This window comes from Lolium perenne, chromosome 3, assembly GCF_019359855.2.
Source record: "Lolium perenne isolate Kyuss_39 chromosome 3, Kyuss_2.0, whole genome shotgun sequence".
NCBI classification, from domain to species: Eukaryota; Viridiplantae; Streptophyta; class Magnoliopsida; order Poales; family Poaceae; genus Lolium; species Lolium perenne.
The window spans coordinates 47,866,003-47,882,839 of NC_067246.2; the positions used below are offsets into that span (position 1 = coordinate 47,866,003).

Here is a 16,837-nt window from a genome sequence, read left to right on the forward strand (position 1 = left end):
AGTTCAAGAAGTAGATAGCGTCTTGATTTAAAACAGAGAAGCAACTAACTAAACAAGCAAGAAGCAACGAGTATTCACATAAACTTGTAAGGATGTGAAAGAAGAACCCACCGTACCTCGGGTAATGGTGCGTGCAACTCCAGTTTTGTGGCATGTGAAAGGCCATGTATGCGATGATCCACTATTCTGTCTCCATAGCCATGAAAGATATTAGATAGAGTAATCGAAGCTGATATTAGAGAAGGCAGATCTCTGGTTACTACAGCACCACAACATAATGGATCAAGGATAGAGAGATGGGTAAGGTTTGTGGCACATATCAGGAGATCCTGAGAAAACGGCAGCGGGTGATATGTAGAGTCAGTTGAGAAGCGTGTTTAGGGTTTTTGGTGTGGTATACAGACCACCCGTATCTCTCTTTATATAGCAGCACAACAGATTACAACAAGTTGTATACACGTAGGATTACTATACAGATACGTGTACAGACCGATCTCTTTAACACGCCCCCTCAATCTAAACTACGGTTACATACAAGGTTTAGATTGGTACAAAATCGGTCCAACATTTGTCGTGTGGCTGGTTTAGTAAAAACATCAGCCAGTTGATCACCTGAAGAGATAAATCTCACCTCCAACGCTCCAGCAGCAACTCTCTCACGCACAAAATGAAAATCAATCTCTATGTGCTTAGTACAAGCATGAAACACCGGATTTGCTGTTAGATAGGTGGCCCCCAAATTATCACACCATAAAACTGGGACTCGCCGCCGAGGAACTCCTAGTTCCTTGAGTAAAGATTCAACCCATATAGCTTCAGCAGCGCCATTAGCCAACGCCTTATATTCAGCCTCTGTACTGGATCTAGAGACTGTAGGCTGCTTCTTAGAACTCCAAGACACAAGGTTTGGTCCAACAAAGATTGCAAAACCTCCAGTGGAGCGACGATCTGTAAATATGCTGATTCCCATAGATGTCGACTTATGGAACTTCAACCCTGTATGCAAGGTTCCCTTGACATAGCGCAAAATACGCTTAACAGCTTCCCAATGAGCTTCAGTGGGCTGAGACAGAAACTGACACACTTTATTAATAGCAAAGGAGATATCCGGGCGAGTAAGAGTCAAATACTGAAGACCACCAACTATGCTGCGGTACCGGGAAGAATTTGAAGGACCAAGTGGTGAACCAGTATCCCGGGCAAGCCTCTCTGTAACTACAAGGGGAGTAGAAGTAGACTTGCAATTCTCCATACTGACACGATGAAGCAAATCAAGTGCATACTTGCGTTGTGTCAGCTGCATGCCCCCGGAATTGTAAGTTGCTTCAAGTCCAAGAAAATATGACAACACACCGAAATCTTTGATGGGAAAGGTGTGAGAGAGAGACTTGACCAGCCGATCAACTGCCAGGGAACTAGAGCCAGCAATGACAATATCATCAACGTAAACAAGCATGTATATATGAACGCCAGCTTGAGAGAAAATGAACAAAGACGTATCCGCCCGAGAGGAAACAAAGCCAAGCTGATATAAGAGAGCACTAAGCCGCGCGTACCAAGCGCGAGGAGACTGCTTGAGCCCATAGATAGCACGTTGCAGGCGACAAACATGAGAGGGATAACGAGCATCTTCAAACCCAGGGGGGCTGTTGCATATAAACCTCCTCAGTCAGAAATCCATGAAGAAATGCATTGCTGACATCAATCTGCCGTAGGGCCCAGCCTCGAGACATAGCCAGAGAAAGAACCAGTCGCACAGTCGCAGGTTTGACAACCGGACTAAAAGTGTCTCCATAATCGATACCATACTGCTGTGTGAAACCCCGGGCAACCAGGCGAGCCTTATGCTTGTCCACTGAACCATCAGGCTTATGTTTGGTCTTGAACACCCATTTGCAGCTCACAACATTAACACCAGGCGGACATGGAACAAGAACCCAGGTCTGTGTCTTGCAAAGAGCGGAAAATTCATCGGCCATAGCAGCCCGCCAGGCCGGTTCATGGAGAGCTTCACGGTGCAACACGGGTTCAGCAAAAAACGCACGCCGGGCAGGATTATAGCGCACCGTTCCACCAGTATAGACCTTATCTCGACGGGTGTGATCACGCTGACGAGTAACCATCTGGTGACCAGGAGGAGCATCAGTCGAAGGTGTCGCGGCGGAGGACGCCTCAGCAGCGGGCGACACGGACTGCGCAGGAGAAATCCCGAGCGATGGCGAGGGCGACGATGTCGATGAAGGAGGCGTGCACGGCGAGGGTGGCATAGATGGGCCGTGGGCCGAAACCTCCGAAGGAGCACCCGCAGCGCCAGACGCGCCCGCAGACGCAGCGCCAGGAGCCTCGGGAGCCGCACCCGAGCCATGCAGATCAGGCACTGCGCCATGCACGTCGATCGTGGAGGCAGCTACGTCGATCACAGGGGCGGTATCCTGCACAGAAACATCACCAGCTACAGGAAAAGGATCAGCCGACAAATAAGACAGGTCATATTTACGCAAATTGGTACTCGTAGCCGGTTCAGATGAAGGGAAAGTGATAGCCTTTGAAAGAGTGGGGAGATCAACTTTAACACCGGGAGTGGCACATGGAAACACCGACTCGTCAAAGATGGCATCACGCGAGACATAGATGCGACCCGTGGAGCGATCCAAACACTTGTAGCCCTTATGCATGGAACTATAGCCTAAGAACACGCACTGAGTCGACCGGAAGGCTAGCTTGCGAGCATTATATTTGCGGAGACTAGGCCAGCATGCACAACCAAACGTACGAAGAAAATCAAAGTTCGGCTGGATTTTCAAGAGACGATGAATAGGAGTATCACGGTCTAACACTGGTGTAGGCATCCTATTAATAAGATAACACGCAGTGAGGAAAGCCTCATCCCAAAAGCGAAGGGGAACAGAGGAATGGGCCAGAAGAGCCAGGCCTGTTTTGACAAGATGGCGATGCTTGCGTTCAGCAATGCCGTTCTGCTGGGAGGTGTGAGGACACGACATCCGATGAGAGATACCGATGCGCTGAAAATAGCGATGCAACCGATGATACTCACCACCCCAATCGGACTGAACAGCTTTATTTTTGTGTCTAAGAGGCGCTCAACATGGGCCTGAAAGTTGTAGAAAACTTGTTCAACATCAGATTTATGTTTGAGAAGATAGATCCAACAAAAACGCGAATAGTCATCAATGAAGCTAACATAATATTTATAACCACCCGACGAAGAGATAGCCGGAGCCCAAACATCTGAGTGGATCAATTCAAGAGGCATAGTGGAAACACGTTCAGAAGCATTATAAGATAAATGATGACTTTTAGCACGTTGACAAGCATCACAAACTAAATTGTCTGAAGGTAAACAAGGCAAACTATGGTGCTGAACAAGACTCTGCACTACTTTATTTGAGGGATGACCAAGACGCTGATGCCACCGTGACGACGACACCTTGACACTGGAACTAGCATGGCGACGTGAAGAGGGAGATGCTCGAGTGTATGGGATCGGATAAAGGCCATCTTGACTCCTACCGAGAAGAAGAATTCTCCGGGTTGCCTTGTCCTTAACACAGAAAAAATCACGGTGAAATTCAACAAACACGTAATTATCACAGACAAGGCGATAGACGGACAAAAGATGCTGACTAATATCAGGAACATGGAGAATGTTTTTCAAGTGAAGAGATGAACCGGCTAAAGTCGAATGACCAATATGCGAAATAGACAAACCTGTCCCATTGGCAACTTGAACATTGTCCTTCCCATTGTAGGGCTCATGAATGTGGAGGCGCTCGAGGTCGTTGGTGAAGTGGTCCGACGCGCCAGAGTCCATCAACCAATGAGGAGGGTTGTGGGAGGTGGTGACGCCATTGCCTGAACGCTGGTTGGAGTTGTTGTCGGCGCGGAAGTCGGGGTTGAAGCGGTTCTTGCATTGATACGCCTGGTGCCCCCAGTAGTTGCAGATTTGGCAGCGAGGGCGCTGCCTCTTGTTGCGACCACCACCACCATTGCCGCCATTGTGTTGGCGCTCATTGCCACCACCATACCCGCTAGATTGAGATTGCTGGCGGTCATTGCCGCCTTGGTGGTTGCCGCCGTTGTACGAACGACCTTGGCCTTGCTGCGAGTAGGCATTGGAACCACCCGAGGAGCCCCCGCTGTATTGAACAGGAGCAAAATCCGACGAACGCGGCCGGCTAGGGTTGTTGTAGGAGCTGGGGCGCGCAGCCGCATTAGCGGAGGAGATGAAGTCAACATCCTCCTGTGCCTGTGCCGCTTGAAGGGACTCAAAAGAGAGCACCGAGGAGTAAAACTCTGAGTAGGGCACGGATCGGTTGTTCATGGTGAGGTTCCCGGCAATGGAATTATACGCCTTCCCAAGGCCGGTGATGATGTAGTCCACGAGCTCGTCATTGGAAATAGGGGCGCCCGCCACAGCCATGGTATCGGCCAATGCCTTCATCTTGTGCATGTACTGCGACGCGGACAGATCGTCCTTGCGCAGCGTCTGCAACTGGCGACGGATGTGGCGAACACTGGCGCGGCTTTGGGCGCCGAACATGGTGTGAACCGCCACCCAAACAGCAGCGGTGTTTTTGCAGCCAATCAGCTGGCATGCGATATCAGGCTCCATGGAGCCGAGGAGTGCGCCAACCACCCGCTGATCAACGATCCACCAGCGAGTATAGTCAGGGTTAGGCACATCGATCTACTCATCACCGGTGCCTTGCTTGATCGTCATCGGGGGCTCGACCTCGGTTCCATCGAGGTGACCACGGAGACCAGCACCGGAGAGGTTGGGAAGAGCCAGTCCTTTCCACAGCATGAAGTTGGTGGAGTCGAGGCGGACCGGGACGGTGGGCACGACCCCAGCAGGGACAGACGAGATCGGGGAGGAGACGAGCGCTCCCGATGTCTGCGAGGTCTGAATCGCTCCGGACGTCATCGCGGCAGCGCGGCGAGGGAACGCGGCGACGGCAGGGGACTACGGCGACGTTACGGGCGAGATGGCTCTGCGCGGTGGAGGACTTCGCGCGGAGAAGATCGGATCGTGCGGCGGCGGCGCGGAGAAAGCTCGCGACGGCGCTCGATCGCTCTGATACCAAGTTGAGAAACGTGTTTAGGGTTTTCGGTGTGGTATACAGACCACCCGTATCTCTCTTTATATAGCAGCACAACAGATTACAACAAGTTGTATTCACGTAGGATTACTATACAGATACGTGTACAGACCGATCTCTTTAACAGAGTCTTTAGTGACCTCGATATGATCTCAGCTGTTGTCCACACAATGCAAAGCTCCATCTCTAAATGTTCGAGCATAGGAAAGTTGCAATTCAGTGGCCCAAAGATCCCATCGACCAAAGACTGTTGTCCACACAATGCAAAGCTCCATCTCTAAATGTTCGAGCATAGGAAAGTTGCAATTCAGTGGCCCAAAGATCCCATCGACCAAAGAGATAGATTCAAGCCTTACTCTTTTAAGATGCTGAGCAGGACACATAGTATGCTATCCAACCTGACAGGGCTATGGGCATCATAAACATGAAGCATGCGAGCATTCTGCTTCAAGGCATGATGAATCCATGCGAAAGACTTGCCTTTGTCACTATGGCTGATGAAGATCCGGGCCTCATCCAAGGAAGCAGTCTTATCACGCAAGAACAGCAATTGGTCCACGAACTTCTCCATCCTGTCCACTTCTATCATCCTCCGCATCCTCCAAACTCGATAAGCTTGTGCTTTGGCGGTGACTCCTCTTGTTCCCTCAACTTCCATTTCGGATTGTGCTCAAGAAGGGTGTCCCTCAACTTGATGGTGTCCCATCGTCCTTGGAGCGAGCGGTAGGAGCGGATCGGAGTAGTAGAGAGAGGCGGCATCAATTGGATTGCCAATACCTCTTGCCGGTTTGGTCGGTGCCGGTCACGGCATCCATCGAAACCGCCTACCAAGCACGGATCAAGATCATGTCTTCGAATTAGGAGTAGTTGCCGGTACGGATCGCTCTCCCCTTCGCCTTGGCCAACGCCCCATCGAACGCCCCCTCCTCGATCTCTTCCCATTCGTCTTGTCCCTCGCCGCCGGCGTCTTCTTCTTCGTCGAACTCTTCGCCTTCAAACCCCTCCTCCAATCCGTCGTTGCGGTCACCGTAGTCCGCAAGAGGCGACGAGTCAATGTACATGGCAGCATCGTTGAGCATGTCAACGTACGACTCCGGCGCGTCATCAACCGCGGGACTTTCATCGACCACCTTGCGCGCTCCGTCGGTCTAGGCACCAACGCCGCTGTCAAGGCAGTCAGCGAAGCCATCTTTGCCACCGGTGGCTTCTTCGCAACCTTCTCTGGGGCCGCCTTCTTCGGCGCCGCGGCCGCCACCTTGCTGCTCGGCCACTTCACCTGCTTTGTCGGGACGGCAGGGTCAACTGCATCAGGAGCGCAGGGGCCAGTGGGAGCACGGTGCGGCCTGGCTCGGGAGCAGCAGAGGGGCGATTGCGTCCATGTCTGGGCGGACGCGGGGGCTCCGGTGGCCGGAGATGGGTGGGGGCGGTGGAATCAGGAGCGGCGGGTGAAGCGGAAGCGGGAAAGGGACGAGTTAAAACTTCCTTCGCGCCAAGATGGGGAAATGGATGGAGGCCGCCCTCGCACAGCCTCTCCGACCCGGGAACTTGGGGGTCGTGCGGCGCGAATCAGGGCAGCCCGGATTTTTTTGTAAATGGGGGTCTGATGCGGGATCTGAACAGTCCTTTTTTACCATCCAAACCGGAAATCGGCGGTTATTATGCGGATCTGGGCGATTTCGCGTTGTTACAATGAGTTGTGGTTGTTCGCCTCTAGGGCTCCCAGGATCCGGCTTATAAAGACGCCAGGATCTAGGGTTTCCACGGTGAGTCCTAACCGGAATACAATCTTGCCTAACTACAGAATATTACACTGCCGTGCACGTTAAGGATCCGACTTCCCTTATACGCCATACTGGATTCGGCTACCCCTGATGGGCCAGGCCGGATCCGACTTCCAGGTTAAGTCGGTGGGATCCGCCTCCATGTTCCTGGGCTGGACTTCCTCCATCTTGATCAACAGCAACTGGGCCGTCCGATGGGCTATATGCCACCATCACCATCTATGGGCCGGGTTTGCCGGGTCTAGGCACTGTCGATGGTACACTCATGAAGTATACCCACAACAGGGGATCTGCTAGAGATGCTCTTAGGCTTATAATGTAAACTCTTTTTTCTATCAATGAATCGAACGCAAAGTTTTTGCGTTTTCGCGAAAAATGATGCGAATATCTATTTTACAACAGACATGCCGGTCATTTATAGCATGGACTTCCTTTCTCAATGAATAATGGCATGAGTATTTTACAACATTTTGTGAAAATATCAATGATCGTTCCACAATATTACACAATAGTAAGTACTAATAATAGTCCCCTTTAAAGAGAATCTCAGAAGTGATGGAACCTTAATTTAGCACATGGAGCACTTACTAAATTGTTATTGTGAATTTCTGCATATCCAGTTGGGAGCAGCAACCCTGTTTTTTATTAATCGATCACTGGAACGGAAACATCGTATGTATTAACATCAGTATGTAGAGAATCAAAGACGGTGATGGATTATCCAATCGCGGCCACTGGGCACATCGAACCAAGTATTCTTCTGATTCGCAAAACGCAAAAGTAATCTAGTGACCAAATTACGCACGCGCGCGCAGAAGCTAGCTAGCATTATCCCGGCAACTACAAACGGCAGCATCTGCAATACCACCAGATTACACATACACGCCAGTGATTAGTCAGCCACCTGCCAAGTCAAAAAAAATTAGTCAGCCACCTGCTAGTATCCTAGTATGATGTAACACTTGCACATCACAGTAGCTAGAGGTTTACGCTCACACCCAACAAGGGGAGCTCCTATGCGCCGACCCGTGTGGCAGTTGTGTGCTACCGCACACCCAGAGGTGCCTCAGTGGCGGTCTGTTGGGCCGCAGCCCAACACGATAGGGTAGTTTTTTTAATTCCCTATTTTTATTTTATTTATTATTTTATTATTAATTTTTAAAATCTGATTATTTAGAAAAATCATGAAGTGAAATTTTATAAAATATGAATATTTTAAAATTTAAATATTTTTTTAAAAATTGAACATTTTCAAAATCTAAACATTTTAAAATCTGAACATTTATGAGATTTGAACATTTTTTAAAGATGAACACTTTTTGAGATTGAACATTTTTTGAGATTTAAACATCTTTTAAAATTGAACATTTTTAAACAATTCAAACATTTTCAAAATCTCAACATTTTGTAATCTTAATATTTACCAAATCGAGAGAAAGTAAAAAAGAAACAAAAAAACAGAAACATAAAGAAAAACGAAAAGGAAAGAAAAAACGAAACAAAAAAACAAGAAAAACACAAATTAGGCCGACCAGGCAGGCTCATACCGAGCGTGGGGGGTGTGCGGCGTACGGTAACGGCCGACCTGATTGGGAACCACGACCAATAAGGGCTGGAACTCCGCTCGCAGACATCCGTTTTTTCGACTTTTAGCAAAAATTTCACATGCAGAGAGAGTAAACTTGCCAAACAATACTTGGTTGGGAAATGAAATCGAACTCGCGACCCTCTGTGATAGAGCGGCAAGAGTTATAACCTAGATGTGAGCCGTGATCCATACTGAAAGGGTGAGTCTATCGACTAAAAGGGCGGTTGAATAGGAGCTACACAAATTGTTACCTTTTCAATTTTTATAACGGAAGCAGGAATGTAAAAGTGATAGCTTGAAGTAATTGATGAACCTATATGCGATGCAAACAAGGAAAAGGAAACAAAATAAAAAAGTGTGAGAAAAGGGAAGCAGTACAACCGGGAGCAAGCAGAGACAAGTCGTGATATGTTTCCTGTAGTTTCTTTCACAAGAGGAAGTACGTCTAAGTGTAGGAGGTGTGACACCATAAAAATGCCAACCGGCACAAAGACGTTACTTATTCTGAGCACACCACAAAGACATACCCACCTTCTCCACTAAGTAAGACTGATTGAGGCGGCCAACCTTCACACAAAGTTAGGACACAACTCCACAAAGAACACAGGTGAGTATTCAAGGTATTCAAACAGTATTCTCCTAGTGCACACATTGACAAATTAAAATCTTAAGTTTATCTCAACACTAAAACACAATCTAGAAAAAATTGCCACATTTGTTACTGAACAAAGGGAGTACGTATACAATACTTACTCCCATTTTTTTTTAAAAAGCTGCTCAGCTTTTTTAAGATATGGACATATCCCTCTAAAAAAAAGATATGGATATATCTACACACTAGAAGTATGTCTAAATATAATTATATTTAGATAAATTTGAGCAGTTTTTTTTTTTTTTGGAAACGGAGAAAGTACACGAAGAAACGTAACAAGGTCTGCAAGAGATAGTTCTGATCGTGATGCTTACACGTACCCCGGCACGAGCACACGCGCACAGAAGACCAACCTGAATAAGCTAGTAGATGGATCGAGATATAGCACCCCTTTCCCACACAAAAGGAGCAACTTACTTAGCCTACATGAATCGAGCCCACCCCTTTGCGTCCAAAAGGACCCTAATCAAGCCTACATGTTCATGGATCGAGCTCCTATACTTCAAGCCCCACTGTTGATCTTCTTCCCAAGGAAGACATCGGTGAGGACGGTCTGGGACTGCAGCGACGCCTTCAGAATCTCCAAACCCTGCAAACGTTGTTATTTGCAGCCTGAGAAAGCTGTTGCAGATGCTTGACAACAGAAATGGAAAAGAGAAAGGTGGATGAAAGAGATAAGTGATGATGGATCACCTCCTTGTAGCCGAGATGCACCGTCTTCTCCTGGAGCGCGCCGATGTCCTTGACGGCGAAGGTGTTGAGCAACGTGATGCTGGAGATAGACGACATGGGCGCCACGGCGAGGTCGTCCATCACCGTGTACGTCACGATGCCCTGCACGAACCCCTTCCCGCTGACGACGGCCGCCGCCTGAGCCACCACCTGGTCTTCCGACTCGGCCGGTACGAGCGTCAACTTCGTGGTCATCTGGCTGCGGCACGAGGGACACTCGGTGGCGTAAGCGTCCGTGATGTAGCCACGGCAGCTGCCGCAAGTACTAATAGCGCCGAACCCGCCAACCGGGCCGCATCCCTTGTTGCATCTGTAGAACATCTTTGGCTTTGTCGCCCCGGGGGACAGCGCCGCCGCCGGCAAGCCGAGGAGGGAGCTTTTGTTGCTGAAGGCCGGGGAAAGGACGGTCGGGTGGAGGAGCGCGTCCTTGGCGGCGCCGGGCTGGACGTAGGTGCAGTCGAGCTTCTCCACGCTGCCGTAGAGGCTGCCGAGACAGCCGACCATGGACTCCTTCCCGAGCAGCTTCACGGCGGTGCCGACCGGGAGGGCGAGGAGGGAGAAGAGGAAGTCCACCACGTCCTTGCTTGCCTCCGCGAACAGCACCCGCTGCGCCCTGGTGTCCACCAGGAGCTTCATGCTCAGAGCGGTGCTCGTGGTGCTGATGGTCGCCATTTCGATCGGAGCTCAGCGGTGTCTAGGTCAGCCAAAGTTGCTGTGGTGGGTAGAAAGGAATATGCTGCACTCCGGCCCGTGGGAGGTGGCGCCGGCCTGTTGTTATATTTAACCCCGTCGCCTACGCCTTTGGCCAGTCACAGGCTCACAGGTGCCGTCATCCTGTAAGCCCATTCCGTAGACAAAGTGCCCGTAGATGTAGCATTACTCCGTCTACAGAGACACACAAAGTGACAGAACCCTACGATTTGATTGAGGTGATTGGAGAGGACATGCATGCATAGGCAGCATGTGCCGGGAGGGAAACAATTCGTGATGGAGTGATGACCAATTGACGGGAACGCGCAAGGCAGTGGATAAGCACGAGTGCACGATGCCCGCTGTGGAGGAATATTTAGAACGGGGAACATCTGAGCCAACTGTTTTGAGAGAGTAAAAAATATATTTCTAAGTTTCAAAAGATATAACAATATAAATCACGCATGTATAGAAAATGTATGCAACTGTATAGTACCTCTGAAGTTTAGGAGAGCAGGTTTATTTGGTGGTACCAGTGCTCCTAGTTTTCGAAATACTTGAAAATTTTACTTATATGTTTCAGAAACTCATAAAATTTATTCGGTGTAGACATACACATGTTTTTTTTACCTGACATACACATGTTCGAAATACTCATGTGAAGTTCTGTTTGAAATGGAGAGGTAATATTAAGTAATATTACTTTGTATTTCCTCAGGTTTAAATTTTTTTAGAAAAAAATAGGTTGTATTTTGGGTCTCCGGACGAGAGAAAAGCGGGGACGAGCCCGCTCTGTCGGCGAGAGAACACACGAACCCCACCACTTTCACATTGCAAATCCCCCTCCCCTCTCATTGCTATGTCGCCACCGGCACCACCCCTCGTCAATCCGTCGGTCTGCCTGAACTTCGTCGTCCCTCCACCAGCAGCCTATATTCCCCTGTCTGTGGTGCCGTCTGCCTATTTTCCGCCGTCGGGAAACTCCCTCGCGTCGCGCCTCGTCGACACGCCCGGTAGATGTTCGTCCAATTGTCTGGCCGGACATGGACTCCGACGTCGAGCTTTTTGAAGAAGAGATGGCAGCCGCCGCCCAAGACGAGGAGCACATGTTGATCCTAACTTGCTTGTCCGTCTTGTACATCGAGAAGGTCATTGGTCATCGTGGTGGGTCGGCACCAGGTCGCCGGAAGTGCAAGCCGAGGCAGCGAATGGAGGGCTATTGCATGCTCTACGCCGACTACTTCGCCAATAATCCATTGCACGGTGAGGCTGTTTTTAGACGTCGTTTCAGGATGAGCCGGAAGCTCTTGCTGAGAATTGTGTACGCCCTTCGAGAGTACGACTCCTATTTCAGATGCAAGTTGGATTGCACCGGCATGACAGGGTTTTCCGCCCTCCAAAAGTGCACAGTGGCTATGCGGATGCTGGCATATGGAGCTCCTGGTGATTCTGCCGATGACTATCTTCGGATGGCGGAGTCCACCACCCTTGATTGTTTCTACCGATTCTGCATGGTGGTGATAGCAGTGTTCGGGCCATAGCTTTCCTTACCAAAATATTGGCAACCATTGGCTAGCCAAAATATTGGCTAGAGATTTCTGACCCCATGGGTCCGTTTGGATTGCAGCCAGCTACTGCCAAACCAAATTTTTGGCGTTGACTCAGAATCAGGGTAATCGTTTGGATGGAAGCGAAATTCCCGTTGCCCTTCCAATTATTTGGTTACTCCTTCACTTTTTTCGCCCCTGGTTTGGCCAAACCACGGCGGCGAATTTATTCGCCAAATAATTGGCACGCCCACGATTTGGCAGGGCGCATGTGGGCAGAATCCAAACGTACCCCATATTAGCCAAAAAGTTGGCAAGATTTGTGAAGGCAGTGTAAGAAAAGTTGGCAAGATTTCATTGGCAACTAATTTTGGCAATCAACCAAGCAAAGACCAAAATATTGTAGGCTGCCAAAAAAATTGGTAGGGAAAATTTTGGCACCAACCAAATTCTCAATAGAAATTCAATTGAAATGTCCAATCTGAGGTGCAGATGTGCCATCCTGCACATACAGATATACTCCTTGATGTTATTTATGGCAGAGGGTGTACTACACACATGGATACATCAAGCATCAGCAGAAAGCTGCTAGTCTTCCTTAATAGGCTTCCTCGTGTCAGTATCCTGCTAGTCTTCCTTAATAGGCTTCCTCGTGTCAGTATCTCACGGTCTACAAACACTAGTCTGCTGATACACACATTTGACATACATATAAATGGAGAAGCATACCAAGTTCTGAGTGTACACATATTGTCACATAGATTTTATGCATACACCTATGACGTAACAAATAATATGATCTGTAAGAGCATCTCCAGTCGCGTCCCCCAAACCGTCCCCCAAAGGGATTTGGGGCGCGCCGGACAGAAAATGCGTTCCAGCCGCGTCCCCCAAAGCCCTTTTTTGTCCGGCGCGCCCCTATACGGTGTCCGGCGCCCCGAGCCCGTCCCCGTCCCACAGGGGACGCTCCGGGGACGCCGGACACAACGAAAAGCGAGGCGGGGAGTGGCGGGACCGACCCGTCAGCGGCACAATTAATTTAAACCTAACCGTCGCCTACCTCGCGACGGAAGTTATTGGCGCGCAGCGACGGTGCAGTTCCCGCAGAGGGCGCAGCGACGCGTCCCGTCGCGCCTAGCTCTGCGTGCCGGCGTTAATGAGCGCCACCGCTTCTCCGCCTCCCTCCGGCCTATAAAAAGGGGCGCCTCTCATCGTCCCTCTCACACACAAACCCTAGCGCCTCTCTCCCAAACCCTAGCCGCCACCATCTCTCAACAAGACTCGACGCTATGTCTGGTAGAGGCGGAGGCCGACCTCGCGGCCGCGGCCGTGGTCGTGGTCGTGGCCGCGGCATAGCTGAACGCTCGCCGTCGCCTCCCACGCCGTCGTCTTCATCGTCGGAGATGGACGTGGAGCCGGACGTCCTGTTCGAGTTCGTCCACGTCCTCAAGGGCGACCCGCACGGCATCCAGAGGCTGCCGGACTCCTTCGCCGAGTACGTCGGCGGCGTACGCCCGCGCACGATGCATCTGCGGGAGCATTCATGCGGCTACTGCCGGTGGATCGTCAAGGCGATCTACGACGCGCGCGGCAAGATGTACCTCAACATCGGCTGGGAGAAGTTCGCGCGCCACCACAGACTCGAAGCCGGCTTCATCCTCGTGTTCTCCTACTTCGGCAACAGGGACATGAGCGTCAAGGTCTTCGACGAGAGGCGCTGCCTCCGGGACTACCACGTCGACAGGGACTCCCACGACGACAGCACCGACGAGGAGGACGACTGAATGAGTGTTGTTTCTTCGCAGCGAATACGTGCACGGAGGTTTCTGCCTGTTCGCCTCATCGGTAGAACCAACAAGGGCACCATCCTCCCGCTGGATTTTCCAGTTTAGGTGACTGGGTGTGCCCTCGAGTGTTCTTTCTTAGGAGCGAACACACGAAACCTTCGATGCACGGCCTAGTTAGGTTTAGTTTCTTTGCAATATTTTATATTTGTGTCCACCATGGTTCAAACTATGTATTAGTTTGTGGAAAACCATGTTCCAAACTATGTCTTCGTGTAAACCACGTTCCCAATTATGTATTAGTTTGTGGAAATTGAAATAAAAATGCCAGAAAAATTATTTTAAATGTTTGGGGGCGGCGTTTGGGGGACGCGGCTGGGGAGCGACGTCCCCCAAACGCGGCACGAACGAAACACGTCCCCCAAACGCTCGATCCGGCGCGGTTTGGGGGACGGTTTGGGGGACGCGACTGGAGATGCTCTAAGCGAACCGGTGAAGAACTTTTTTCAAGGATACATCATGGAGTTTCATAGAAGAACGGCCAGAATGCCATTGTACAACACACTTCTGGCACAACCGCCAGAGAGTGCAACACCACACTACCCTCGAAAGGCAGCAGCACACACACTCTACAAGACTACTCGCGACATCTCCACAAGAACTGAAGATAATACTAGCGGCGATTGTAATCCATACAACAAGCATCAGCAGAAAGTACAACTACAACAACCTCTAATGAACGGCAGCTGATACTAGACATAACAATAAGGCCAGTGCTTTCTAGTAAACGATACCAGATACTAGATATTATCAAAAGATGCTGCCGCAAGCTGGGCTTTGAGCTAGATGGATGGAGCTACTAACCCTTACACTTGTCCACACGGAAGGACCAAACCAATACTTTGAACCTACATGGATCGAGCTACGACCCGTTGCAAACACATTCATCCAAAAGAACCAATCTAATTAACCCTACATGGATCGAGCTCCTACTTTCCCAAGATCATATGTCAGATGCAGAACCGGGCGTTCAAGCTTTGCTGGTGGGCTTCTTCCCAAGGAAGACGTCGGTGAGAACGGTCTTGGACTGCAGGGACGCCTTCAGAATCTCCAAACCCTGCAAAATATGTGTGCAATGTTATACGGATGCTCACAGTTTACAGTGATTCAAAGCGAAGGAACAGAGAAGCGTATAGTGTGACAGAGGAAGTGAAGCGTATGCAATGTACCTCTTTGTAGCCGATCCGCACGGTCTTCTCCTGGAGCGCGCCGAGGTCCTTGACGGCGAAAGTGTTGAGCAGCGTGATGCTGGAGATGGACGACATGGGCGTCACGGCGAGGTCGTCCATCACCGTGTACGTCACGATGCCCTGCACGAACCCTTTGCCAGCCACGCCAGACGCCGCCTGCGCTACCTGGCCTTCGGACTCGGCCGGCGGCTCGAGCGTCAACTTCGTTGTCATATGGTTCTTGCATGCCGGACAGCTGGTGCCGTAAGCGTTTGTGATGTAGGCACGGCAATTGCTCTCACTGTTCCGGCAACGGGAATAACCTTGGCAGCAGTTGTATCCGCTGTCGTAACAGCTACACTGCTTGAAGCATATGTAGAAGTTCTTGGGCTGAGGTAACGGCGGCGGCGGCAAGCCCAACAGGGAGCTTTTGTTGCTGACCGCCGCCGAGAAGACGGTGGGGTGGAGAAGCGCGTCCTTGGTTGCGCCAAGCTGGACGTAGGTGCCGTCGAGCTTCTCCACGCTGGCGTAGAGGCGGCCGACGCAGCCCACCATGGAGTCTGTCCCTAGCAGCTTGACGGCCGTGCCAACCGGCAGGGAGAGGAGGGAGAAGAGGAAGTCGACCACGTCCTTGCTGGCCTCCGCGAACAGCACGCGCTGCGCCTTGGTGTCCACCAGCAGCTTCATGCTCAGTGCGGTGTTATTTGCGGTGGTGGTGGTTGCCATTTTGGAGCTCGGTGGCGCGGTGTCTGGCTATTGCTTGAGTTCTGTGGCCTGTGGGCTGTGGCAACAAGAGAGAAGGGCTTGCGAGCTTGACCCCGCGAGCGGTCCGCCGTGTATTTAAAAGGAGAAGAAGAGCTGGCCGGACGAATTGAGTGACTACCAGATGGGATTGAGGTGACCGGACGGAACGAGCTCAGAGGGAGAGAGTGAACGGGGCATGGGCAGACGTGTGCCGAGATCAAGGGGACAGAGCTTCGGCGCGAACGTCAGCGGCATGGCGCGGATTCGAGCCGTAATAACTGGCACCCGGGCACCGTCCATGACATCACATGGATCCAAATGGCGCGCAGGATTTGACAGGAGTGCGCACCTCAGCCGATGGACACGGAGACGAGGCGTCGACCGGCACGCGCGCGCCTTTGCGGGTGTCGGTGCTCGCGCCGCGCCGAGTGCACCTGTTTGTGACGTCCGCGTGTACCAACCAGGAGATGTTGTACCTTAACATTTTTGTATTAGCAGGGTTTTAGGTCATCTCGAGCCGTTCGATCCATTTGGGTGACCAAAAATAACTGCTTTGTTGGCTGGGATGTCCGTTCGAATTTAGTCAGGTAGGCTAGCTAGTCAGGTAGGCTGGGATGTCTCGACTAGTGCAGAGGCTTCTAAGGCCATCTTCAATGCTGCGACTTATGGTGATTACTAGAGGGGCTATTTGATAAAATGCCCCACTTTACTTTGCCATTTGCTCCAAAGGGCACATTTACTTTGGCATTGATGAAATGCCCTAGTTTACCTTGCCCATTTGCTAAAATGCCCCGTTTGGATGAATTTTTGGTACTGGTTCGAATAATCTTCTCTTAATCTCACTCTTATCGCTAACATGCAGTTACCCCTTTGCCCTTGAGTGGATTAATCCAAAGCTTGGCACCCGTACAACTGCATCTCTCTCCCGTACGATACGCAGGTGACGCCGGCGACGACACCGCCCGCCCGC

The 16,837-nt window shown here is 50.7% G+C and overlaps 2 protein-coding genes across 2 annotated transcripts; both read right to left on the reverse strand.

Moving 5' to 3' along the window:
• Positions 1-9,414: 9,414 nt before the first annotated feature.
• Positions 9,415-10,644, reverse strand: LOC127341345 (uncharacterized). Its single transcript, XM_051367157.2, has 2 exons — positions 9,835-10,644; positions 9,415-9,730 (listed from the first exon to the last, which is right to left on the reverse strand). Exons 1-2 carry the CDS (start codon positions 10,543-10,545, stop codon positions 9,644-9,646), a joined length of 798 nt encoding a protein of 265 aa, XP_051223117.2. The 5' UTR covers positions 10,546-10,644; the 3' UTR covers positions 9,415-9,643.
• A 3,743-nt stretch (positions 10,645-14,387) lies between these two features.
• LOC139829769 (uncharacterized) lies at positions 14,388-15,946 on the reverse strand. The gene is made up of 2 exons (XM_051367155.2): positions 15,124-15,946; positions 14,388-15,011 (listed from the first exon to the last, which is right to left on the reverse strand). Exons 1-2 carry the CDS (start codon positions 15,847-15,849, stop codon positions 14,925-14,927), a joined length of 813 nt encoding a protein of 270 aa, XP_051223115.1. The 5' UTR covers positions 15,850-15,946; the 3' UTR covers positions 14,388-14,924.
• Between the last annotated feature and the right edge of the window lie 891 nt (positions 15,947-16,837).

Bases quoted from the DNA above. Each gene is read 5' to 3' on its own strand.
- LOC127341345 (XM_051367157.2), bottom strand. From the start codon at position 10,545: ATGGCGACCATCAGCACCACGAGCACCGCTCTGAGCATGAAGCTCCTG. The intron at 9,731-9,834 runs GTGATCCATCAT...CAACGTTTGCAG, and splicing joins TGCATCTCGGCTACAAGGAG to GGTTTGGAGATTCTGAAGGC.
- LOC139829769 (XM_051367155.2), bottom strand. From the start codon at position 15,849: ATGGCAACCACCACCACCGCAAATAACACCGCACTGAGCATGAAGCTG. The intron at 15,012-15,123 runs GTACATTGCATA...CATATTTTGCAG, and splicing joins TGCGGATCGGCTACAAAGAG to GGTTTGGAGATTCTGAAGGC.